Below are 26,534 nucleotides of genomic sequence, written 5' to 3' on the forward strand. Positions count from 1 at the left end.
TTCTTTGGCACATGGTGTAATGATAAGTGTGACCAGTAGATGGCAGTCATACATAAGACATACAAGATGACGCCAGTAAACAACACCAAAACTTAAAATATTCCATTGAGAATATAGAACATTACACGCGGCGCTCCAAAATCTGTCAAAATGTTTTCAGTACGACTTCGGTAAGCTATGAAGCCGCACCGCTCGATGGATTGTCGGCGCATTAAAGACATGAGTATTATTATGGTACGTGTATAAGGACCGCAAAATGGCATCTATTAGCAGACATATTACCTGGCGTTTTGTTTTGCAATATTATGCAAAATTAACTTTTCTTACCTGCTGATCTGTATTTGAGATCTGCATAAGTCCTGAAAATGTGTGCGGGTCCGCCATTGTAGTCCGCTGTAGTCATAAGGTTCTTCTTTTTCTCTACCTTCTTATGGGGCATTCATCTTCCACTGTTGCCATTTCTAATATAAAGTTGTGTAAAGTTCTTACTTATATATGTTAGTAGACTAGCTATCAAAGCGCTAAAAAGTGTAGTGGGTTTACATTATTCACCCACGGAACTTTAGTTATTAGAGGGTTCCGGTCGGACGGTTTTTCACGGGAAGATGCTGCTCCGTTATTGATTTAAGTAAAGTCTGAATGTCATTAAAACAGTTAGCTCCATCTTTTGACACTTCTTCAACTCCCGTCCTTGCACGCTACACCGCTACAACAAAGATGACGGGGAGAAGACGCTGTCGAAGGTGAGCCACGTAAATAAGACCGCCCACAAAACAGCACATCATAAAGAGATGCTCAGAAAGCGACTTGAAGATGGTCTATAAAACTTAATCTATGCAACATTTTGACCAAAGAACCACCATTACCACCATGTGGACCACAAGATAGTTTTCTTAAATTTAGAAAAAAATCATAATATGACCCCTTTAGTGCGCCTTACATTCCGGTGTGCCTTTTGTATGAAAAGACCCGCTCATCGGCAGTGCGCCTTTTAATCCGGTGCGCCCTCGGTCTGAAAAATACGGTACATTTTTAAGAGTGTAAGCAGTTTTTATGATCCTTGTTTATGTTCATTTAATATTTTAGACTGCTTTGCATATTTATTGTCATTATATATTACCGTTTGAAAACGGCATCTATTGTATTTAAGGGTAACCTTATTCCAAACTGGTACTGGAAAATACGTTGAGAGAAACCTACAAATTGTCCAGGGGAGCCTTTTAGTCCGGGCGGACCACGAGGACCAGTATCTCCCTGTTAAGTCAACACACTGTTGGTTAACTCCATGTTAGGAAACAAGACATTCGAGGTAAATTAAAAAGTACCTGCTTCCCAGTAAGACCTGTTACACCTTTTGCGCCCTGATGACCAGTATTCCCCTAAAATCAACATATGAGTCAAGTTCAATATTCCATTCCATGTAAAGGTTTATTCTAGTAATGCAATTATTTGGAGCACCTTTATTCCTGGTGGACCAATTGGCCCCTGCATCCCTCTTTCACCTGGAAAACCCTGTACAACAAGAATAAAGAGGAAGAATGGCTTAAAAGCCCTTTTATACAATAAGATATTGTACTTGACCTTGTGACCACTTTTTCCTGCATCACCCTTCTGTCCTGTCAGTCCGGGGATACCCTGATTCAAAAGCAGAGCCATTATATGCAAAGTTAAAATGGTCGTTACAATACCAATTAAAGAGTATCATACCAGTGGCCCTATTGGTCCACGCGGTCCACTTGTCTCTCCTGGTGGTCCAGTTTCACCCTACAAAATCAAAACAACTTGCAAAGTGAATTATACAAATGATAAAGATGTTGTTTTGTATGTATTCTATATTTAACACAGAGCAGTAATTCAATTGGGATGTGGTATGAAATCCTTGTTGTGCTAATTTTGTAGTATGTATTGTATATCAGTCTGACCACCTTTTTACAAAAAAATAACATATCACTCACTCTTCTTCATGAAATTGTCCAACATTTTTTTAATGTTAAACTTTTTTTACAATTTGGGGCAGTTAGAACTACAGCCTGTGAATTCTGCCTCTCAACAACTGGTCACTCAAACATGCTGTCAGGAATAACAATAATATAATAGTATGCACAGTACATATGATAATGCTGTTGATGGATTTGATCAATTATTTGTTAATACAGGACGAATAAATAAAAAATATAGATTTCCCTCTCCCCGGCTGCTTCGCCAAGCTTTTCCCGGCGTAGTCACTCCACCGTGTTCTAGGTCTTCCCCATGGTCTCCTTCTGGTCAGACGCGCTCTAAACATCTCCCCAGGGAGGTGTTCGGGCGTGGGGTGCATTCTGACTGGATGCCTGAACCACCTCATCCGGCTCCTCTCGATGTGGAGGAGCAGCGCCTTTACTCTGAGCTCCTCCCAAATAACAGAGCTTATCACCCTCTCTCTAAGGGAGAGCCCCGCCACCTAATGGAGGAAAGTAATTTCTGCCGCCTGCACCCGTGATCTTGTCCTTTCGGTCATAACCCAAAGCTCATGACCATAGGTGAGGATAGGCACGTAGATAGACCGGTAAATTGAGAGCTTTGCCTTCCGGCTCAGCTCTTTTTTTACCACGACGGACCAATGCATGGTCCGAATCACTGTAAATGCTGCACTGATCCGTCTGTTGATTTCACGATCCACTCTTCCCTCACTCGTGAACAAGACCCCTGGGTACTTAAACTCCTCCACTTGGGGCAGGATCACCTCCCCAACCTCCACTAGGGCAGGCTTGGTGGAGTCCAACCCTCACTGGAAACAGGTCTGACTTACTGCCGGTAATGCGGATCAAGATCTGACACTGATCATACAGGGAGCAGATCACCACAATCAGGCGGTCCGTTACACCATACAATCTTAGAGCACACACCACAGGACTTCTCGAAGGACATGGTCAAATGTCTTTCCCAAGTCCACAAAACACATATAGACTTGTTGGGAAAACTCACAAGCACCCTCAAGGATCCTGCCGAGACTATATGGTAAATGGTAAATGGGTCGTACTTGTATAGCGCTTTTCTACCTTTTTAAGGAACTCAAAGCGCTTTGACACTATTTTCCACATTCACCCATTCACACACACACATTCACACACTGATGGCGGGAACTGGTCCACAGTTCCACGACCAGGACGAAAACCACACTGCTCCTTCTGGATCCGAGGTTCGTCTATCAGGCGTAGCCCCGTCTTCAGTACACCTGAATAGACCTTACTGGGAAGGCTGAGGAGTGTGATACCACGATAGTTGGACCACACCTTTTGGTTCACCTTTTTAAATAGAGGCACCACCCCCTGATGTCCAGGCAATGCTGCAGAGTCTTGTCAACCACAACAGCCCCACAGCATCCAGAGCCTGAAGGAACTCCGGGCAGTTCTCATCCAGCCACCGAGGAGCTTCTTCACTAAATCGGCAACCTCAGCCCTAGAAATAGAAGAGTCCACCACAAAGCCCCCAAGCACTCCTTCCTTATTGGAAGACGTGCAGGTGGGATTGAGGAGGTCCTTGAAGACGGTACCTGTCCGCTGCCTCCGGAGTCCCATGAGCCATAAAGGACCCGATACAATTCTTTTTTAGCTTGACAGCATCCCTTACCGCTGGTGTCCACCACCGGGTTCTGATATTCTCCCCCATTTTCGGAGTCGACTCACCATCACGTGGTGATCGGTAGAAAGCTCCGCCCCTCTTTTCACCCAAGTGTCCAAAACATGAGACCGCAAACCACAAAGTCTATCATCGAACTGCGGCCTAGGGTGTCCTGGTGTCAATTGCACATATGGACACCCTAATGTTTGAACATGTTTCTTATGGACAATCTGTGACAAGCACAAAAGTCCATGTATCATAATGAAACTGTATACATGTTCGAAATAAACTTCTACCAAACATAAAATTAAAATGTTTAAAGTTATTCTAATATATAAAGATGGTACCTACACAATTTTAATAATAGTTTCACAGTTCTCTTAAATGCAAAGATTGACAGCTTAAATAAACTTGCTAATAGACCTTCCATTCTTCTGATCAAGCATATCAACATTTAAAGCATGAATGGAGTGAGTAGGAGTTGGCATCCTTCACAGATAATACAAATATGTAGTAGGAATATTTAATCATTTTTAAAATGCATGTGACACATTTAACCATTCATTAAGAAATTGAAAATTGGTGACTTTAGATTGGCCTAAAAGCTTTAAAGAAAACTGACAACCGTTTGTACAAATGTTTTGGTAGATATATCAATGGTAAGGAAAAATAAAATTTTCAGGGTGTAACTTATTTTAATTTTCTACAATTAATGAAATGCTCAGTGGATGAGGTTTTTTTTTCTTTTCCTTGGCCTCAGTCTGGACCCCCTCTCCAGGACCCAGGCTTAGACTGAATTTTTTTGTTTCTCACCTTTTTTGTAAGGGGTGCCGGAAGTTGGCAGACCCGTCAGCGATCCTGTTCTGTCTCCCTGTAATGTTTGTCTGCTCTTGAATGGGATTGTGCTGAAAATCTTAATTTCCCCTCGGGTATTAATAAAGTACTTCTGATTCTGATTAATAAAGTATTTCTAGATGTATTTTTGTAATCATGTGAGGATGTATTATATATTTATGTAAATGTATTTGTATATTGTCAATTGTTGTTGTGAAGGGTTAGGAAAAATGTAATCTGAGTGATGTGCAGGACAACATGAGCTTTTGCTTTATGCTTATTTCATACACATTCCTCTTTTTCATAATTATAATTTTATTTTCTTCTGCTTATTATGCACATTTGATATACAGTAGCTGAGTTTTGTAGTGAAACTTACCCTCAAGCCTTGTGCTCCAATGTTCCCTATGATCCCAGGTGGTCCAGGGGTACCCTATGACATTATATAGTGAAATATTATATCATATACTAATACTGATATCCAAACAAAAAATCAATAGATGGTAAGAAGTTCAAAGCATCCATGCTATCGAAATGTATTTAACCTTTTTGCCAGGCCTCCCCGGTGCTCCAGGACTTCCTGTGTACCCAATTTGACCCTTTGGTTCAAGAAAAAAAAAAAATTCAGTTGAAGAAAATAATCAAACGACAGATACATTTAATAATGACATATTTTTCTTACTGGATATCCTTCATTACCCTGAACCCCATGTAGACCGTCCAAACCATTTAGACCCTGAAGATGAAACAGACGCTAATTACCACTATTTCTACAAGTCAAAATAGCTTTTTTTTTATTTCTAAGTATGTGTCAATGGGGATACTTGCTGGTATTCCAGGTCTCCCTGCAGGTCCAGGCTTCCCTCGTGGGCCTTCAAGTCCCTATAAAAGACACCCTATTACTGAGTCCTCATAATATAAAATACACAGGAAAACAAAACATACTGTAGCACAGTACAGCACATAACACAAGACAACATCCTGGGAAAGTATGTACTCTTAATTTGGCATTAATGCCTTTGACTTTGTTTTGTGTCTCCTAATGTTCAGATTCTTTAGGAATCTGTCACTGGGGAGAGCTATAAGCACCAGCTTTCGCAATTTGGCAACTGGCCTGGTTTAGCGGCTAGGCAGCAGCAGGATGTACATTAAAAATTATTTTTTTTGCCTTTGCCGTTTCTTTGCAGAGTTTTGGATGCTGCACTTTTCTTCTTGTTGTGTTTTTACTGTACTTAACTCTTTTTGTAAACATTTTCAATTTTTTGGCCATACCGATAGTTCTGGGTCAGACTTGGCTTTGTCAACCCCACCATTGATTAGGCTACCTGCAGGCGCGTCACTAGGTTTGAGGAACAGAGGGGGCTTAGCCCCGCAAGAGGATCCTGTGGTTTTTTGCACTTGCAAGATCTTTTCGCCCACAATTTTGACACTTTATTAGAATTACATAACAATGAATACATCTAAATCAGGGGTGTCAAACATACGGCCCGCGGGCCGGAACCGGCCCCCAAGGAGGTTCGATCAGGCCCGCAGGATAATTTGAAAGTGGAAAAAATGCATAAAAGACATGGAATTAATATTTTAAATTCGCTGCAATTCATGGATTATCCGCTAAGGGGCGCACTCTTTCCATCAGAGTAGAAGACAAGCCGCATCACTGAGACAGACTGAAAACAGCAGACGGTATCAATGCGCCATCTGCTGCTTGTTACGACGTTGTTAATACCTTGGTCTCTACCTCTCCGCTACACCCTCATTAGCCAAAATGTCGTTATCCAAACGGAGAAAAGTAGATAAGGAGTGTAGAATTTTCAAAGAAAAATGGACCACGTCCTATTTATTTACAGAGATGCACGGAAAACCTTCGTGCTTGGTGTGTTTGCAACAAGTTTCGGTATTGAAGGAATATAATATTCGACGCCACTACGAGACTCATCACAGCGAAAAATATGACGGCTTGCAAGGACAACTGAGAAGAGATAAGATTAACGAATTGCTGGCGGGTCTGAGGAAACAGCAGTCAACTTTCATCCAGAGCCGAGAAGTCAGTGAAGCAGCGGTAAAAGCCAGCTACCTAATTGTGAACAAATTTTCTCAGTGATGAATATCAATAAAACAAAAATGCGTTCAAGGCTCACAAACAAGCACTTAAATGACATTCTGAAAGTGACAGCTAGTCAGGACATGACACCTGGTGTTGATGCACTTGTACAGGCCAAAAGATGCCAAGTTTCAGGAACAAATACAAGTCCAGACTAGACTAACACCTTTAAAATGCTGCCTTAGATACTGTTTGCATTGAAAGAATACAGCTCTGTGAAGATGAATCCTTACTGTGGTGATTTAAAAAAGGTGCACTTTAATGTTAGTCAGCAGCTTCAAAACAAAAGTTGTGTGATGGAATTCTACTGTTCATACAACTCCATAAATTTTCAGTATGTATTGTATGTGTATGTATGTTTCATGTATGAAGTTTACAGATTTACAGGACAGGCGAACACTTTCTTCATTACACATTTAAAATCACTCTCCTTAGTTTGTAAGGTGTGCAGGGATTACATTTAGATTTTATATGCGTATGTGTAAGTGGTTTAAAAATTCCTTTCTTTAAAAGTCTCATTTAATCTTAAAGTGCATTACTATATTTTTCAGAACCAAATAAAGTTTTGTGCCTTTGTACAATCAGTGGGATCAGTTGCAATGCATATTTGTGAATGATAAAAGTAAATTGCACATTTGTCTAAGGAAATATGAGGTGTTTCATGAAATGTTTTGTAAAAGGATAGTTCATTAAATTTCAATATTTTCCTAATGTTCTTGTGCTTCTTTACACCAAAACAAAGGAAAGACATGATATTTTGGTTATCTATAGCAGAGTATGGTATAATTTTAATGGTCCGGCCCACTTGACATCTCCCTAGGCCGTATGTGGCCCACGATGCGAAATGAGTTTGACACCCCTGATCTAAATCATGGGTGTCAAATGTACGGCCCGCAAACAGATTTTATGCGGCCCACGAGATGAGTTTGCGGAGTATAAAAATGAGCTGAAGTTTTTCAATGAAAGAAACTGTTTTTCAAAATGTGTCCACTGGATGTCACAATAGCAATTCTGTTAGGCAAGCAAACAGACCAAGCAAGAGGTACACAGTAAAGCGTGGCTACGGCTCCTCCCCCTCGACCCAAATGAAATGTGAAACCTGCCGTTTTACGTCACCTGCTTTGAACACATCGTTATTTGGCACACTCATTGCCCCAAAATGTCTCCGTCAAAAATTACAAAAGTGAACGCAAAGAGTAACTCAAGTCTCTGAATAGTTTCTAACTCCATTTGTATGGTTTGTTGAGTTAGCACAGGATTGTGGAAACAACAAATTAGGTATTTGATACCTAGATTAGAATACTTTTTTTTTAATCTATTTCTTATTTATTTGGTTCAGTCCCAAATAGGCTGTGACTTAAAGTTTGATGGCTTTGTAGATACACTGAGACAGTCTAAGGTCATTGTGTTATCATTGTGTTTTGAAACTGCACCAATTTTTGCCTCAGAATTTTCAACTAACTTGAAGTGTTTTGTCAAGAAGATTATTTGGGATTTGTACTTTTTCACAATGTGCTTGTTCTATTTTTGACCAAAGTAAAACAAAGAAAACAATCTGAAGTTGTCTCTGTTTTAAAGTTATCATGCTATTAATTTACCAGTCCGGCCCACTTGGGAATGGATTTTCCTCCATGTGGCCCCTGAGCTAAAATGAGTTTGACACCCCTGATCTAAATGGTTGAAAGTGGAAGTGTAAGAAAGCTTTGTCATCTTTAGTAAGCATCAGATGGCCTAAACACATAAGGACAATGTTGTTGCATGATTGAGCTAGCAGGCAACTTGCAAACAGAGAAACGTTGCACTGATGATAGCAGTGTAAACAAACTTGCACAGCACTACAAAGTTGACCTGAAAACAGAGGCTGGATGTCCACCCAAATATATGTTGCCTGTTCACAACCTATTTTATTCAAAATGTTTGTAATTGCAAACATTTTTTGCTTACAACTTTTTACTCTACTAGAATTACACAGCACATACTGAAGAAATCAAAATGGTTAAAAAGCTATTACTGTAATGGTAATTTAAGGCAAATTCAAGGCCCACAGGCCACACCTGGCCAGTAGGGATTGGTGATATGGACTATCACAATAACCTTCCATTTATGATGAAAACCAAGTGAAGATAAAAAATACCCATAGAACTCCACCTTTTTGACTATGCATCTGTCAGTGCATCCAGTCTTCGGAGCCCCCAAAACACAACTCTAAAATAACACTAAGGCTGTTAAACTACATCAACTAAGTTTAAAGGCCTACTGAAATGAATTTTTTTCATTTAAACGGGGATAGCAGATCCATTCTATGTGTCGTACTTGATCATTTCGCGATATTGCTATATTTTTGCTGAAAGGATTTAGTATAGAACAACGACGATAAAGTTCGCAACTTTTGGTCTCTGATAAAAAAATAAAGCCTTGCCCCTACCGGAAGTAGCGTGACGACACCGGAGGAAGGGCTGCTCACATCTGCACATTGTTTACACCAGCAGCGAGAGAGATTCGGACCAAGAAAGCGACGATTACCCCATTAATTTGAGCGAGGATGAAAGATTTGTGGATGAGGAACGTGAAAGTGAAGGACTAGAGTGCAGTGCAGAATGTATCTTTTTCCGCTCTGACCGTAACTTAGGTACAAGGGCTCATTGGATTCCACACGCTCTCCTTTTTCTATTGTGGATCACGGATTTGTATTTTAAACCACCTCGGATACTATGAAATGGACATTCACAGTGACTTTTATGTCCACGACAATACATCGGCGAAGCTCTTTGGCTACTGAGCTAACGTGATAGCATCGGGCTTTACTGCATATAGAAACAAAACAAATAAGTCCCTGACTGGAAGGATAGACAGAAGATCAACAATACTACCAAACTCTGGACATGTAAATACACGGTTAATGCTTTCCAGCTTGGCGAAGCCTAGCAATGCTGTTGATAACGACGCCATTGAAGCTAACTTAGCTACGGAACCTCGACAGATCTATGCTAAAAACATTAGCTCTGCACCTACGCCAGCTCTCATCTGCTCATCATGACCCGTGCTCACCTGCGTTCCAGTGATCGACGGTCCGACGAAGGACTTCACCCGATCACCGATGCGGTTGGCGGCCCGGAGACGGAGGAGTCAAGGTGAGGTCGTTCGGCTAGCGCGTCTGCTATCCTCAAAGTCCTCCTGGTTGTGTTGCTGTAGTCCGCCGATAATACACCGATCCCACCTACAACTTTCTTCTTTGCAGTCTCCATTGTTCATTAAACAAATTGCAAAAGATTCACCAACACAGATGTCCAGAATACTGAGGAATTTTGAGATGAAAACAGAGCTTTTTGTATTGGATCCGAATACTTCCGCTTCAAATGTTGATGTCACGCGCAAATGTCATCATATCGAAACGTTTTCAGCCGGAAGTTTGCCGGGAAATTTAAAATTGCACTTTATAAGTTAACCCGGCCGTATTGGCACGTGTTGCAATGTTAAGATTTCATCATTGATATACAAACTATCAGACTGCGTGGTCGGTAGTAGTGGGTTTCAGTAGGCCTTTAAGTAGCACACCTGTACTGCAAATCTGTAGTAGTGGGATTTGCTTATCCTACGGTATGGGATGTTATTTTCCGTGCCCTGTAATTGCTGCTACACAGCCAGTTAGACTGCCCAATAGAGTTACTCCCTGGTTCTCCCCCGCGATCAGTGGTTATGTAACATCTGCATTCCCGAACAAAAAGTCCTTGAAGTGTATAGCTGTACGTCTCTAACCTCTGGTCTCATTTGTCTTCCTCCTGGGTTACAGTAGGAACATTATTATTATTATTTTTAAATATGTTCCTGTGTCCTTGTATCGACTATCACACACTCAAAAATATTCCTGCTAAGAACAAATTGGCTACAGTACCCCCTGGGGTTGTTAGTCTTATTTTAGGCTACTACCCCCTGTGAAATGTACTGTCGGTCCTCTTGTACACATCCGAGAGCGGGATGAGTGGAATGCAGCCTTTGGCACCCCCTTAAGACACTTCTTTTTTGCCTTTTGGTCTTACAAATGCTAATGCGGTGTAGCAAGCTCTCAATAATTATGTACGTATGTGGGCTCTGTACCGAGGATGTCGTTGTGGCTTGTGCAGCCCTTTGAGACACTTGTGATTTAGGGCTATATAAATAAAAATTGATTGATTGATTGATTGATTGATATGTTAGGCCATTTTATCACTCACTCTCTAATCCTGAGACCAAAGGTTGTACAGTTACCATGCTGGCCTGGACAGTCGGTGCTCTTCAACGTTTACGGTCTTTGGTCAAGCGCATTAGGGCAGCTGGAACGTGGCCAGTCCACTCTTTGATGTTGTCTAGGCAGGCCTTGTGTTGTCTGCCTCTGTGACGTTTACCCTTGACTTCACCATGAAGGATGGTCTTGGGTAAGAAGTCGTTACAAGAAATGTGGCCAAACCAGGCAAGCTTGCGGCGCCTGACTGTTAAAAGTAGGGGCTCTTGCCTGCCAGTATGGGTGTCAACTTGCTGCCTAACGTAGTCATTGGTCTGGTGCTCTTTGTATGAAACGCGTAGAAGCCTCCTGAAACACTTGTGTTCAAACGCTTGAATTTTTCACTCAGTGACAGCAGTGAGTGTCCAGCACTCACATCCTTAGAGAAGGATCGAAACGACCAAGAACCTGTACAGCTTGAGCTTCACAGTGAGGCTGTTGATGTTGCTCTTCCAGGTCACATTCAGTCTTGTCGTGGCAGATGTGGCCAGGCCAAATCTTGTTCGAATTTCCCTTGCAGAGCTGCCATCCTTGCACAGTGTGGACCCAGAGTACTTGAAGGTTTCCTCTTCTTCAAGTCGCTGGCCGTACAGGATGAGGTTTCTGACTGGAGTTGTTGACAAAGACTTACTTACTTTTCCTAGCTGACTTCCATTCCATCCTGTGGTCTAAATGTCTTAAATTATCATTACAGTAATAACAGGAAACTAACAATATTGCTTTTCAACCATTTCGATTTCTTCAGTATTTACCGTGTAATTCTAATACAGTGCCAAAAAATTGTGAGCAAAAAGATCTTGCAAGTGCAAACATTTTTTGCTCGGATGCTGTGCGCGCTCTCATCACAGGAACCATCTGGGGGTCCTGCTTTTTAAACCTAGTGACACCGCTGAGGTTCACCCTCCCTTATTGGTACCGTCTTAAACCAGTCTCCACTCATCCTCTTAATTCCAGTCGGTCCTCCTCCTGAGCTGGTCAACGGTCACCCTGCCTACACGGTCAAGGCTGTTTTGGACTTCAGGAAAAAGGGAAGGGGTTTACTCCAGTAGTATATAGTCGACTGGGAGACTTATGGAGAGTCCCAAGGAAAGATCATGGATTTCTGACTCTTTTATTGCAGATCCTTATTTTCTGTCAAAACTTTCAGTCAGTTCTCCTACAAGCCAGGTAATATTCCAGGTGGTGCCCGTTGTGGGTGCAATGGGGTTATTATTAGGTCTGTCTGACTGTTGGGTTGTCTATAATCCAGTTTTGGTATCGATGCTTTTGACCTTGAGGTGAATTATACTATGTACAATTTTCTTATATGATTGTTAACTAGCATGTGTTTGTATTTGGTCACAGGACCCTTTAAAGGATTATTCTACTAAGGGATGCATGTCTATCACAAGCACTCCAAAGAGGACAATAGGGAATTTAAAGGACAGCAGCAGTTGGCTTTTAGGAGAGATAATAAAGACATTAGCAACATCTGGCTGGAAGCCCCACAAAATTCGGGGTAGAGGATAGGGGTTGGAGGTCACCCGACTCAAACTGATCACAGGAATAATGTCAAGGAAAGATAGACAGGCCAGACTGACCGGCACCAAGGCTAGAACCATAAAGAGTGGGGGTCTTCAGGAGGGATATATAGTCACTGTGGTCCCAAAGGACATGAGAAGAGATTCGACCCATTGCTTCTCCTTGAGACTGCAGCTCCAGTCTGCGGCTCGCTGAAACAAATAATTATTTTTGTTCGACGATTCCTTGTTGACGTCTCCTTGGGTCATCACCCACCACACGACCATCAAATATACAACAATCTACTGTTGTGTTGGTTTTTGTTCAGACTACGCTGGTCTGTCGCTGCAAGGAGCTACAAGCAGCAGATATCACAACTTAGTGATTAGCCATGTTACTATTACTACAAGGCGACTCGGTAAAGAATCTGGGTATTATCTTCGACCCAACCCTCTCATTTGAGTCACACATTAAGAGTATTACTAAAACGGCCTTCTTTCATCTCCGTAATATCGCTAAAATTCGTTCCATTTTGTCCACTAGCGACGCTGAGATCATTATTCATGCGTTCGTTACGTCTCGTCTCGATTACTGTAACGTATTATTTTCGGGTCTCTCTATGTCTAGCATTAAAAGATTACAGTTGGTACAAAATGCGGCTGCTAGACTTTTGACAAAAACAAGAACGTTTGATCATATTACGCCTATACTGGCTCACCTGCACTGACTTCCTGTGCACTTAAGATGTGACTTTAAAGTTTTACTACTTACGTATAAAATACTACACGGTCTAGCTCCAGCCTATCTTGCCGATTGTATTGTACCATATGTCCCGGCAAGAAATCTGCGTTCAAAGAACTCCGGCTTATTAGTGATTCCCAGAGCCCAAAAAAAGTCTGCAGGCTCTAGAGCGTTTTCTATTCGGGCTCCAATACTATGGAATGCCCTCCCGGTAACGGTTAGAGATGCTACCTCAGTAGAAGCATTTAAGTCCCATCTTAAAACTCATTTGTATACTCTAGCCTTTAAATAGACCCCCTTTTTAGACCAGTTGATCTGCCGTTCTTTTCTTTTCTCCTCTGCTCCCCTCTCCCTTGTGGAGGGGGAGTAGCACAGGTCCGGTGACCATGGATGAAGTGCTGGCTGTCCAGAGTCGGAACCCCGGGTGGACCGCTAGCCTGTGCATCGGTTGGGGACATCTCTGCGCTGCTGACCCGTCTCCGCTCGGGACGGTTTCCTGCTGGCCCCACTATGGACAGGACTTTCCCTGATGTGTTGGATCCACTGTGGACTGGACTTTCACAATATTATTTCAGACCCACTCGACATCCATTGCTTTCGGTCTCCCCTAGAGGGGGGGGTTACCCACATATGCGGTCCTCTCCAAGGTTTCTCATAGTCATTCACATCGACGTCCCACTGGGGTGAGTTTTTCCTTGCCCGTATGTGGGCTCTGTACCGAGGATGTCGTTGTGGCTTGTGCAGCCCTTTGAGACACTTGTGATTTAGGGCTATATAAATAAACATTGATTGATTGATTGATTGACTATTTAGTGGCTAGGCAGCAGCAGAATGCTGTGAATTGTTGTTCTTTTTTTTGCATATTTGTCTTCGCTGTTTCTCTCTGTGTATGCTGCACTTTTTTTCTTGTTCTTATCTTTTTTCTAGGCATCCCTCATTGATGTTATTTAATTTGCCAGTGCTTTAACCGCCGTCCTTCTCATGACTTCATCCCAGCGGCGTTTTGTGTTGTACTATGTTAAACTACTGAAGTGAATTAATTAACTCATATTATGTTCTACATATGGTGAATGTTTATATTCAACTTGGAGAAAGCGAACCACCAGGTTTAAGCAAATAGTGTTTGAGCCCATAATAAAATAAGGGGCCCTATTTGGACATTCGCATGTAGACTGGAATTAGCTCTCTCACGAGAAGAAGCAATAACACCAGGCTTCGGAATGCAAAAGTTATAGCTCTATCCTGGACGAGACTCTATGCTTATCTTAATGCCAACCTACAACCTATGGTATACATCCGTTGTCTTCCCAGTCACTTACACACGAACACCTCCCTACATGGTTAGGTTGTACTCTCCTGAATTAACACACACCCAGACAGAGAAAGAAGGAATATGAGACTGTGGTTCGGCTCCTCCAAGTTAGGAGTGCCTAATTTTTTGGAACTGCCGTCCTGTATAATGACGCTCGCTTGTAATAAAGCAACTTTTGGTTCAGTAAAGCGTCACTGACGTCTCTTTTTACCCAACCGCACTGCCGTGTCGCCCTTCTGTCCGGACGAGGATGACAAGACCAGAAATACACATCACTATTTTTGTACTGTATGTTGCGGTGCTCTTTTGGTTCCTTTTTTTCCCCCATTGCTGTTTGTCTTTTTGTGTGAAAAAGTGAACAGTCAAAATGGTTGTCTCAGCCTCTGTTTTCCAAGGTTTGCCGTAATTTAACAATTGCATAGCATAACACAGCATACCACAGCATAGCATAGCACAGCATAGCAAAACATTATATTACATTACATTACATTGTATTAATGTAATGTACATTGTAGGACTAATCCATTTATTTTCATACTGTTTGTCCTTATTAACATACTAGCCAATGGGTTAGGTTTACGTAGAACATACAATTTCATTACACAACATTATATAGTTTCTAACTCACAGTTTGTCCAGGGGCTCCTTTGTTTCCTTTGTTTCCAGGCTGACCTGACCATCCCTTTAAAAAGACAACATCTACATTATAATGTACCTTATTTGAACAATTATATATTCTTTTGCAGTATGATGTATGATGGGCACTAGTATTTTCTTACTGTTGTCCCTTGAATCCCTTTATTTCCATGCGTACCAGGAGGACCAGCAGGTCCAGGTTGACCTTTGGAACCAGGTGGCCCAATGAAGCCCAGACGTCCCATTTTTCCCTGACAGAAAATTTCCACTTTTTTAAATGTATAAATCTCAATGCACAGTTAAAAAGTACTTTGTGATTACTTTATATTTAATTATTAAAAAACAAACAAAGAAACCCCCTCACCGTTGTTCCCTGTATTCCAGGATATCCTTTTGCCCCTTTTTCACCTATTATTCCCTGGGGAAATTCACAAGTTTGTTTACCAAAGCACAGTGCGTCAATGTGGTAATACAAAACCCAAAACCAGTGAAGTTGGCACGTTGTGTAAATCGTAAATAAAAACAGAATACAATGATTTGCAAATACTTTTCAACTTACAGTATATTCAATTGAATACACTGCAAAGACAAGATATTTAATGTTCAAACTGAGAAACTTATTTTTTTTACCACTGTGTTACATGGCCTTTCCTTTTAACAACATTTAGTAAACGTTTGGGAACTTAGGAGATCAATTTTTTAAGCTTTTCAGGTGGAATTATTTCCCATTCTTGCTTGATGTACAGCTTAAGTTGTTCAACAGTCTCCGTTGTCGTGTTTTAGGCTTCATAATGCGCCACACATTTTCAATGGGAGACAGGTCTGGACTACAGGCAGGCCAGTCTAGTACGCGCACTCTTTTACTACGAAGCCACGCTGTTGTAACACGTGCAAAATGTGGCTTGGCATTATCTTGCTGAAATAAGCAATAAGCCATGAAAAAGACGTTGCTTTGATGGCAACATATGTTGCTCCAAAACCTGTATGTACCTTTCACATTAATGGTACCTTCACAGATGTGTAAGTTACCTATGCTTTGGGCACTAATATACCCCCATACAGATGCTGGCTTTTGAACTTTGCGCCTATAACAATCCGGATGGTTCTTTTCCTCTCTGGTCTGGAGGACACGACGTACACAGTTTCCAAAAAGAATTTGAAATGTGGACTCGTCAGACCACAGAAAACTTTTCCACTTTGTATCAGTCCATCTTAGATGAGATCGGGCCCAGCAAAGCCAGCAGTGTTTCTGGGTGTTATTGATAAATGGCTTTCGCTTTGCATAGTAGAGTTTTAACTTGCACTTACAGATGTAGCGACAGTGGTTTTCTGGAGTGTTCCTGAGCCCATGTGGGGATATCCTTTACACACGGATGTCGCTTTTTGATGCAATACCGCCTGAGGGATCGAAGGTCCTTAATATCATCGCTTATGTGCAGTGATTTCTCCAGATTCTCTGAACCCTTTGATGATATTACAGACCGTAGATGGTGAAATCCCTGAATTCCTTGCAATAGCTCGTTGAGAAATGTTGTTCCTAAACAATTTGCTCACACATTTGTTCACAAAGTGGTGACCCTCGCCCCATCCTTGTTTGTGAATGACTGAGCATTTAATTGAAGCTGCTTTTATACCCAATCATGGCACCCACCTGTTCCCAATTAGCTTGTTCACCTGTGGGATGTTCCAAATAAGTTTTTGATGAGCTTTCCTCAACTTTCTCAGTCTTCTTTGCCACTTGTACCAGCTTTTTTGAAACATGTTGCAGGCAACAAATTCTGAATGAGCTAATATTTGCAAAAAATAATGTTTTCCAGTTCGAACGTTAAGTATCTTGTCTTTGCAGTGTATCAAATATAGGTTGAAAATGATTTGCAAATCATTGTATTCTGTTTTTATTTACGATTTAAACAACGTGCCAAATTCACTGGTTTTGTATTTGAATAACTAACCAATAAAAATATGGCCTAATTAATGTTTCCCATAGGGCACTTCATGAGACCTCACCATGTCTCCTTTGACGCCTGGAGGACCGAAATGACCTTTCTTTCCTTCACTGCCCTGTTCAACATGAAAAATCAAACACAGAAATAATCAAATATTGCTTGTCTTAAAAAGAGAGTAACATCTCTATATTTTGTTTTTCACCTTTAGGCCAGTATTCCCAGATATTCCGTCAGGACCTGCTTTGCCTGGAAAACCCTAAAAAAAAAAATCATAAAAAAATGTCACACAGTAACCCTATTTTCCATTTTACCCAAAGTGGTGTTGACACTTACTGGTGTGGATGGCCCAATAAGTCCAGGGGTACCCATGCGGCCAAGGGGCCCCTGAAATTATTGGAGAGGTTAAAGCAACATAGGAACAACTATGAACATTATATAAAAAAAATAGGGCAAACAAAACATGGAGTTTTGTGTCAGGTGAGATGTCCGTAATCTAATGAAACAGTTTTTATGTAACCACTGAAGGTTACCAGTGATTAAAAAAGGAAAAGTATAGTAACAGCCCCAAATGGGACATACATTTAATTCCACATTATATAAAGTAAAGTAAAGTACCACTGATAGTCACACACACACACTAGGTGTGGTGAAATTACTCTCTACATTTGACCCATCCCCTTGTTCCACCCCCTGGGAGGTGAGGGGAGCAGTGAGCAGCAGCGGTGGCCATGCTGGGGAATCATTTTGGTGATTTATACACTGTTGTATATGATTTATACTTTTAATTGTATGATATGATACAGTGTTTCCCCTAATTTTACACTGGCCTGTTAAAATGTAACTTTAAAGGCCTACTGAAAGCCACTACTACCAACCACGCAGTCTGATAGTTTATATATCAATGATGAAATCTTAACATTGAAACACATGCCAATACGGCCGGGTTAACTTATAAAGTGCAATTTTAAAATTCCCGCCACACTTCCGGTTGAAAAACTCCTTTGGATATGATTTATGCGCGTGACGTCACAAAAGCAACGGAAGTGGTTGGACCCCATCGGACCCGATAGAAAAGCCTCTTGTTTTCTTAGACAAAATTCCACAGTATTCTGGACATCTGTGTTGGTGAATCTTTTGCAATTTGTTTAATGAACAATGGAGACTGCAAAGAAGAACGTTGTAGGTGGGATCGATCGGTGTCTTAGCGGCTAAGTACAATACTGTAATATCTGTGATATTTGCATTAGTGTACTGTGTCTTTAAGGGTTTGGGGAACGCGCATGCGCGAGTGAGTTGGCGGAGAACTTGAGTGTGTGTGAGCGTGACTTTTGGCTAACAGCAGCTCGTGTATGTGTGTGCGTTACTTTTTGAACTACAACCAGTTACCGCTTGTTAATAAAGCGATTGAGCAATTTGTTTAATGGACAATGGAGACTGCAAATAAGAAAGTTGGAGCCGGTGGAGCGGCGGACTACAGCAACACCAACACCAGGAGGTTGTGTTGTGTTTTGAGCAGGATAACAGACGCACTACAGTGAGTCTAGCTTTGGCTTCCAAACATTTGATCGATTGCCCATACGTGCGTGTCGATATGTGCATGTGACGTACGTAACTTTGGGGAAATATATGTCGACTCTGATGGCGGCCGGGGTGTCGTCAAAAGCGTACAACGCCCGCCGCCGCATCTAAGTTAGCTATGCAGCTAGGTTAGCTTCTGTTTTTTTAGCTTCGCCAAGCGGAATATTATTAATCGTGTATTTACATGTTCATGGTTTAATAGTATTATTGATCTTCTGTCCATCCATCCAGTCAGGGATTTTTTTATTTAGTTTCTATCTGCATTTGAGACTGCTATGCTATCGCGTTGGCTACGCAGCTAGGTTAGCTTCTGTTTTTTTTAGCTTCGCCAAGCGGAATATTATTAATCGTGTATTTACATGTTCATGGTTTAATAGTATTATTGATCTTCTGTCTATCCATCCAGTCAGGGTTTTTTAAAATTTAGTTTCTATCTGCATTTGAGACTGACGCTATCGCATTGGCTACGCAGCTAGGTTAGCTTCTGTTTTTTTAGCTTCGCCAAGCGGAATATTATTAATCGTGTATTTACATGTTCATGGTTTAATAGTATTATTGATCTTCTGTCTATCCATCCAGTCTGGTTTTTTTTTAATTTAGTGTCTATCTGAATTTGAGACTGCTGCTATCACGTTGGCTACGTAGCTAGGTTAGCTTCTATTTTTTTTTAGCTTCGCAAAGCTGAATTATTAATCGTGTATTTACATGTTCAGTCACTGTGAATGTCCATTTCGCGTTCTCGACTCTCGTTTTCAAGAGGATATAGTATCTGAGATGGTTTAAAATACAAATCTGTGATCCACAATAGAAAAAGGAGAGAGTGTGGAATCCAATGAGCCAGCTTGTACCTAAGTTACGGTCAGAGCGAAAAAAGATACGTCCATCACTGCCTCTCAAGTCCTTCACTGTAACGTTCCTCATCTACGAATCTTTCATCCTCGCTCGAATTAATGGGGTAATCGTCACTTTCACGGTCCGAATCTCTCTCGCTCCATTGTAAACAATGGGGAATTGTGAGCAGCACTACCGCTTGTGACGTCACGCTACTTCCGGTACAGGCAAGGCTTTTTTTTATCAGCGAGCAAAAGTTGCGAACTTTATCGTCGATTTTCTCTACTAAATCCTTTCAGCAAAAATATGGCAATATCGCGAAATGATCAAGTATGACACATAGAATGGATCTGCTATTCCCGTTTGAATAAAAACATTTCATTTCAGTAGGCCTTTAAACATTGCCTTTACAGTTACAGGGGAATGGCCCTTTTTGGGGGGAATTTTGCCTATTACTCACAATCCCTATATGTGACAAGAACACATATGTCTTTTCCTTTGCTGTGCATTCCATTCATCCATCCATTGTCTATCGCTTGTCCCGTTCGGGGTCGCGGGGGGGTGCTGGAGCCTATCTCAGCTGCATTCGGGCGGAAGGCGGGGTACACCCTGGACAAGTCGCCACCTCATCGCAGGGCCAACACAGATTCCAACTAGTGAAAAAAACTAAAAATATCTATCTATTTTGCATAAGGCCCTCTAAAAAAAACTAACAATATTATATATACATAGTTTAAGTATATATATATATATATATATATATATATATATATATATATATATATATACGTACACTACCGTTTAAAAGTTTGGGGTCACATTGAAATGTCCTTATTTTTGAAGGAAAAGCACTGTACTTTTCAATGAAGATAACTTTAAACTAGTCTTGACTTTAAAGAAATACACTCTATACATTGCTAATGTGGTAAATGACTATTCTAGCTGCAAATGTCTGGTTTTTGGTGCAATATCTACATAGGTGTATAGAGGCCCATTTCCAGCAACTATCACTCCAGTGTTCTAATGGTACAATGTGTTTGCTCATTGGCTCAGAAGGCTAATTGATGATTAGAAAACCCTTGTGCAATCATGTTCACACATCTGAAAACAGTTTAGCTCGTTACAGAAGCTACAAAACTGACCTTCCTTTGAGCAGATTGAGTTTCTGGAGCATCACATTTGTGGGGTCAATTAAACGCTCAAAATGGCCAGAAAAAGAGAACTTTCATCTGAAACTCGACAGTCTATTCTTGTTCTTAGAAATGAAGGTTAGTCCACAAAATTGTTTGGGTGACCCCAAACTTTTGAACGGTAGTGTATATATAATGTATTAACAAGCACATTCATTGTACCATGTAATATTATGTTGAGTCATTTTAAACATTGCCAGAATTTTTATTTTTGGGAGCATTGATTTCACAGAGCGCATCACAATGTTCTCTATTTCCTTCAAGTCTATGAATAATCTCATTCATCCCGGTCATTCAATCGATCGCTAGTGGACTGTTTGGTTTGTCTTAGAAGACGTTTCGCCTCCCATCCAAGTTGGCTTCATCAATTCATGCTCATAGACTTAGATTGGTCAGATCTAGTCTAGCGGCTGGTGCCAAAACCCCAAATATTTATACTCCAAAACCAGGAGGGTGTGCCTGGGCAAGGGTGGTTTTGCCCTACTGCGGTGGAAAAAACAACTGTTTCGATGCAAACGAGCAATCCTGTTGTCAAAGCCGTGACAGAACGATCGCTGTGGATTGACTACAACCAGTCGAAAATAGTTGTAATTCATTTAACTTCAACAACTACTACTAATAATGGCAGACTTCATGAAAACCAACAATAACTACTTTGGGACAAATGATGATCCAGGACCTTATATTTTTTAAGCTGAATATATGGATGAGGAGCTACAAGTTTTAGAAGCTGAGTGATAAGAAGATCATGCTATAGTAGTTGTGTCATCAGTAGCAGTAGCAGCAGTCCTAAACAAGAAAAACAAACTACTGTATGAACATAAAACAATTACTTGGTGTTCTTTCACAGAGCGCGCCGACTGATGGGATGTTTATATCTTTCAGCACGAGACTTAGATGATGAATTCACCATAATTCTCACAAAAAAAAAAAAATGCTGTGAGCAAAAGGAGCATCTTGCCCCATCTTCCTAACGATGTAATCAGGTCGAAGTTTAATTTCAATGTTGACCAACTTCTCGGCTAATGGCCACTACCTTCTCCTATACAAGTGTGAGGCATGATTTATAATCTAGTACAAACTTTTACCAACTCAGAGGTGAGGCAGCGCAGCAGCAGCAGCTCAGTATGTCAGTAGCTGCGTTACATCCCTGATCAAGGCACTGTGTTACTAAATTGTTCCCCGGCGTTAACTCTTTTACTAACAATGACGTTAATACTTGGTTAATGTGTAGGTCACGACATGGAAATGGAATATTGTTGCCGATTTTTGGATGTACTTGTAGCGGGCTTTATGGGTGTCAGCTACATTGTTAGCCGTCTCGTACTTTGCATCTTTCCCCGTCTTCCTAACGATGTAATCTGGTCTAAATTGAATTTCAATGTTGACCAACTTCTCGGTTAATGGCCACTACCTTCTCCTACATACGAGGGAGGCATGATTTATAATCTAGCACACATTTGAATCAATTCTGAGATAATGCAGCAGCAGCAGCTCAATATGTCAGAAACTGCAGTAGCTTTGTAACATCCGTGTTACTAAATTGTTCCCCGGCGCTAACTCTTATACTAACAATGACACTAATACTTTGTAAATATGTAGGTCAAAGCATGGAAATTGAGTATTTTTGGTGGTTTTCGGATGTTGTTTTAGCGGGTTTTATGGTCATTAGCTACATTGTTAGCTTTCTCGTACTTGCGTTTTTTTTCCCCGATTTAGAATGCAAAGAAAAGAGAAAGACATGTGTTTTTCTCTAACATAGCAACTTTGAATGCTAGAAAAAATTCCAAAAAAGTGCAGTTCTATCCATCAATCCATCCATTTTCTTCCACTTATCAGAGGTCAGGTCACGGGGGAAGCAGCCTAAGCAGAGAAGTCCAGACTACCTTCTCCCCCAGCTACTTTGTCCAGCTCCTCCCGAGGGATCCCGAGACGTTCACAGGACAGCCGGGAGACAGTCTTCCCAATGTGTCATAGGTGTTCGCCGTGGCCTCCTACCGGTTGGACCGTCCCTAAACACCTCCCCATGGAGGTGTCCGGGTGGCATCCTTACCAGATGCCCGAACTACCTCATCTGGCTCCTCTTGATGTGGAGGAGCGGCTTTACTTTGAGCTCCTCCCAAATGACAGAGCTTCTCACCCTATCTCTAAGGGAGAGCCCTGCCACCCGATGGAGGAAACTCATTTCAACAACTTGTACCCATAATCTTGTCCTTTCAGTCCTTTCATAACCCAAAGCTCATGACCATAGGTGAGGATGGGAATGCAGATCGACCAGTAAATTGAGAGCTTTGCCTTCCAGCTCAGCTCCTTCTTTACTACAACGGATAGATACAGTGTCCACATTACTGAAGACGCCAAACCGATCCACCTGTCGATCTCACAATCCACTCTTCCCTCACTTGTGAACAAAACTCTGGGGTACTTGAACTCCTCCATTAGGGGCAAGATCTCTTCTCCAACCTAAAGATGGCACTCCACCCTTTTCCTGGCGAGAACCATGGACTCGGACTTGGAGCTGCTGATTCTCAACCCAGTGAATCCATCAGGACCACATTGTCTCCAAAAAGCAGAGACCTAACCCTGCAGCCACCAAACTGGATCCCCTCAACGCCCAGACTGCGCCTAGAAATTCTGTCAATAAAAGTTATGAACAGAATCGGTGACAAAGGGCAGCCCTGGCGCAGTCCAATCCTCACTGGAAATGGGTCCGACTTACTGCCGGCAATGCGGACAAAGCTCTGACACCGATCTTACAGGGAGCGGACCGCCACAATCATACGGTCTGATACCTCATACTCTCTGAGCACTCACCACAGGACTTCTGGAGGGACATGGTCGAATGCCTTCTCCAAGTCCACAAAACATGTAGACTGGTTGGGCAAACTCCCGTGCACCCTCAAGGACCCTGCCGAGAGTATAGAGCTGGTCCACAGTTCCACGACCAGGACGAAAACCACACTGCTCCTCCTGAATCTGAGGTTTGACTATCCGGTGTAGCTTCCTCTCCGGTACACCTGAATAGACCTTACCGGGAAGGCTGAGCAGTGTGATCCCACAAGAGTTGGAACTTCTTAAAGAAAGGAACCACCACCCTGGTCTGCCAAACCAGATGTACCAACCCCGATGTCCACGCAATGTTGCAGAGTCTTGTCATCCACCGGGGCCTTGCCACCGAGGAGATTTTTACCTACCTCAGCAACCTCAGCCCCAGAAATAGGAGAGCCCACCACAGATTCCCCAGGCACTGCTTCCTCATAGGAAGACGTGTAGGTGGGATTGAGGAGGTCTTCGAAGTATTTCCTCCACTGATCCACAACATCCGTAGTCGAGGTCAGCAACACACCATCCTCACCGTACACGGTGTTGACAGTGCACTGATTCTCCCTGCTGAGGCGCCGGATGACGGAGTCCCATGAGCCAAAAGGACCCGATAAGAGTCTTTCTTCAGCTTGACGGCATCCCTCACCGTTGGTGTCCATCAGTGGGTTCTAGGATTACCGCCACGACAGGCACCAACCACCTTGCGGCCACAGCTCTGATCGGCCGCCTCGACAATAGAGGTACGGAACATGGCCCACTTGGACTCAATATCCAGCGCCTCCCTCGTGACATGTTCAAAGTTCTTCCGAAGGTGGGAATTGAAACGCTTTCTGACAGGAGACTCTGCTAGATGTGTAATTATTGTTTAAACCAGACCTGGGCAAATTAAGGCCCGGGGGCCGCATGTTAAGCTTTTCAATCTGGCCCGCCGGACATTCCCAAATTTTTAGATCTTTAAGATCGAAACTGTAGCTGCCATTATGATGTGCAGTGATGTTTTCAAATTACAGTAAGTATTTCAATGGTTGGAATTTGCGCTTTTGCATGATCAGATTGTAGGTGGGGTTTTTTACCCTTCGCCTTCATATTTCGCTGTGTTTGTTGTATTTTTGTTGCGTTTCTCTTGATTGTAAAATATGTCGATCGAGAGGGGGTGTGACGTTCATATGTTGTCAATATTCAGTGTTTTATCGTTCATAGTTAATATTGTAAATCCCACATCCTTTATTTTCATGTACATTCTGGGTGTCTCATTCAGTAAAACATTTTTAAATTCCATTCCGTTTTTTCAGGCGGTCTCTTAAAGTTTTTAGCATTCAATCATACATTATTGTGAGGTTTTGTACTAGTGCTCCTACAAATCAGATATACTGGCCCCCAGACACATTTTTTTCTCTAAATTTGGCCCCCCTAGTCAAAATAATTGCCAGGCCTGGATTAAACCCTCAATTTTAACCTTTCAAAACACAAAAACTGCATATATAAAACAATAAACTTAAAAACATGCTAGTCAGTATGTCAACCATTTTAAGACATATCTGCTATTTCAATTGAATAACTTTAAAGGCCTACTGAAACCCACTACTACCGACCACACAGTCTGATAGTTTATATATCAATGATGAAATCTTAACATTGCAACACATGCCAATACGGCCGGGTTAACTTATAAAGTGCAATTTAAAATTTCCCGCTGAACTTCCGGTTGAAAACGTCTTTGGGTGATGACGTATGCGCGTGTCGTAACCAGTGAAACAGAAGTATCGGTACCCCATTGAATCCAATACAAAATAGCTCTGTTTTCATCTCATAATTCCACAGTATTCTGGACATCTCTGTTGGTGAATCTTTTGCAACAATGAAGACTGCAAAGAAGCAAGTTGTAGGTGGGATCGGTGTATTATCGGCAGACTACAGCAACACAACCAGGAAGACTTTGACTCGGATAGCAGACGCGCTAGCCGACGCTAGCCACCGACCGCACGGACGATCGTGGTGAAGTCCTTCGTCCTTCCGTCGATCGCTGGAACGCAGGTGAGCACGGGTGTTGATGAGCAGATGAGGGCTGGCTGGCGTAAGTGGAGCGCTAATGTTTTTATCATAACTCTGTGAGGTCCGGTTGCTAAGTTGCTAAGTTAGCTTCAGCGTCGTTAGCAACAGCATTGTTAAGCTTTGCCAGGCTGAGAATTATTAACCGTGTAGTTACATGTACATGGTTTAATAGTATTGTTGATCTTCTGTCTATCCTTCCAGTCAGGGATTTATTTATTTTGTTTCTATCTGCATTTGAGCCAGATGCTATCACGTTAGCTCAGTAGCTAAAGAGCTTCGCCGATGTATTGTCGTGGAGATAAAAGTCACTGTGAATGTCCATTTCGCGTTCTCGACTCTCATTTTCAAGAGGATATAGTATCCGAGGTGGTTTGAGATACAAATCCGTGATCCACAATAGAAAAAGGAGAGAGTGTGGAATCCAATGAGCCAGCTTGTACCTAAGTTACGGTCAGAGCGAAAAAAGATATGTCTTGCACTGCATTCTAGTCCGTCACTCTAACGTTCCTCATCCACGAATCTTTCATCCTCGCTCAAATCAATGGGGTAATCGTCGCTTTCTTGGTCCGAATTACTCTAGCTGCGTTGAAAACAATAGGAAAATATGAGGAGGCTAACAACTGACTACGTCACGCTACTTCCGGTAGGGGCAAGGCTTTTTTTTTATCAGAGACCAAAAGTTGCGAACTTTATCGTCGTTGTTCTATACTAAATCCTTTCAGCAAAAATATGGCAATATCGCGAAATGATCAAGTATGACACATAGAATGGATCTACTATCCCTGTTTAAATAAAAAAAAATCATTTCAGTAGGCCTTTAACGGACCACATATTTTTGTAGAGCATGTGATGTCCTATTCACAGCACAACTGGTTTTATTCTTGAGTGTTTTGCATTTTAAAAAAGGCCATGACATACTTGTCACTTACAGATGGAAACAACATATTGCTGGGTCTCAGGTGGATAAACAAGCCAAAATCATCAACATTGATACTAACTTTTTGTCCCATAAGACCTTTCTGTCCTTTTGCTCCTTGTTTTCCGGTATCTCCTGCTGGTCCAAACTGTCCAAGTATTCCTTGGGGACCCCTCTGGCCTAGTTGACCCTGTTAAATGTATTCTAATAATTGCT

General features: G+C 41.8%; 1 protein-coding gene across 1 annotated transcript in view; it reads right to left on the minus strand.

The window, feature by feature from the left end:
* The window catches only part of LOC133644665 (voltage-dependent R-type calcium channel subunit alpha-1E-like), a 495,634-nt gene that overhangs the window by 14,587 nt on the left and 454,513 nt on the right, over positions 1–26,534 (minus strand). Inside the window, exons 88-103 of the mRNA XM_062039342.1 lie at positions 26,401–26,508; positions 17,262–17,312; positions 17,131–17,184; positions 16,990–17,043; positions 15,347–15,400; positions 15,126–15,233; positions 14,975–15,028; positions 5,263–5,316; positions 5,117–5,170; positions 4,980–5,033; positions 4,814–4,867; positions 1,708–1,764; positions 1,582–1,635; positions 1,459–1,512; positions 1,326–1,379; positions 1,201–1,254 (exon numbers count right to left, since the gene is read on the minus strand). Coding sequence (XP_061895326.1) covers positions 1,201–1,254; positions 1,326–1,379; positions 1,459–1,512; positions 1,582–1,635; positions 1,708–1,764; positions 4,814–4,867; positions 4,980–5,033; positions 5,117–5,170; positions 5,263–5,316; positions 14,975–15,028; positions 15,126–15,233; positions 15,347–15,400; positions 16,990–17,043; positions 17,131–17,184; positions 17,262–17,312; positions 26,401–26,508 — 972 coding nt within the window. The remainder of the gene's footprint in view (positions 1–1,200; positions 1,255–1,325; positions 1,380–1,458; positions 1,513–1,581; positions 1,636–1,707; positions 1,765–4,813; positions 4,868–4,979; positions 5,034–5,116; positions 5,171–5,262; positions 5,317–14,974; positions 15,029–15,125; positions 15,234–15,346; positions 15,401–16,989; positions 17,044–17,130; positions 17,185–17,261; positions 17,313–26,400; positions 26,509–26,534) is intronic.

This window comes from Entelurus aequoreus, linkage group LG27 (assembly GCF_033978785.1).
Source record: "Entelurus aequoreus isolate RoL-2023_Sb linkage group LG27, RoL_Eaeq_v1.1, whole genome shotgun sequence".
NCBI classification, from domain to species: domain Eukaryota; kingdom Metazoa; phylum Chordata; class Actinopteri; order Syngnathiformes; family Syngnathidae; genus Entelurus; species Entelurus aequoreus.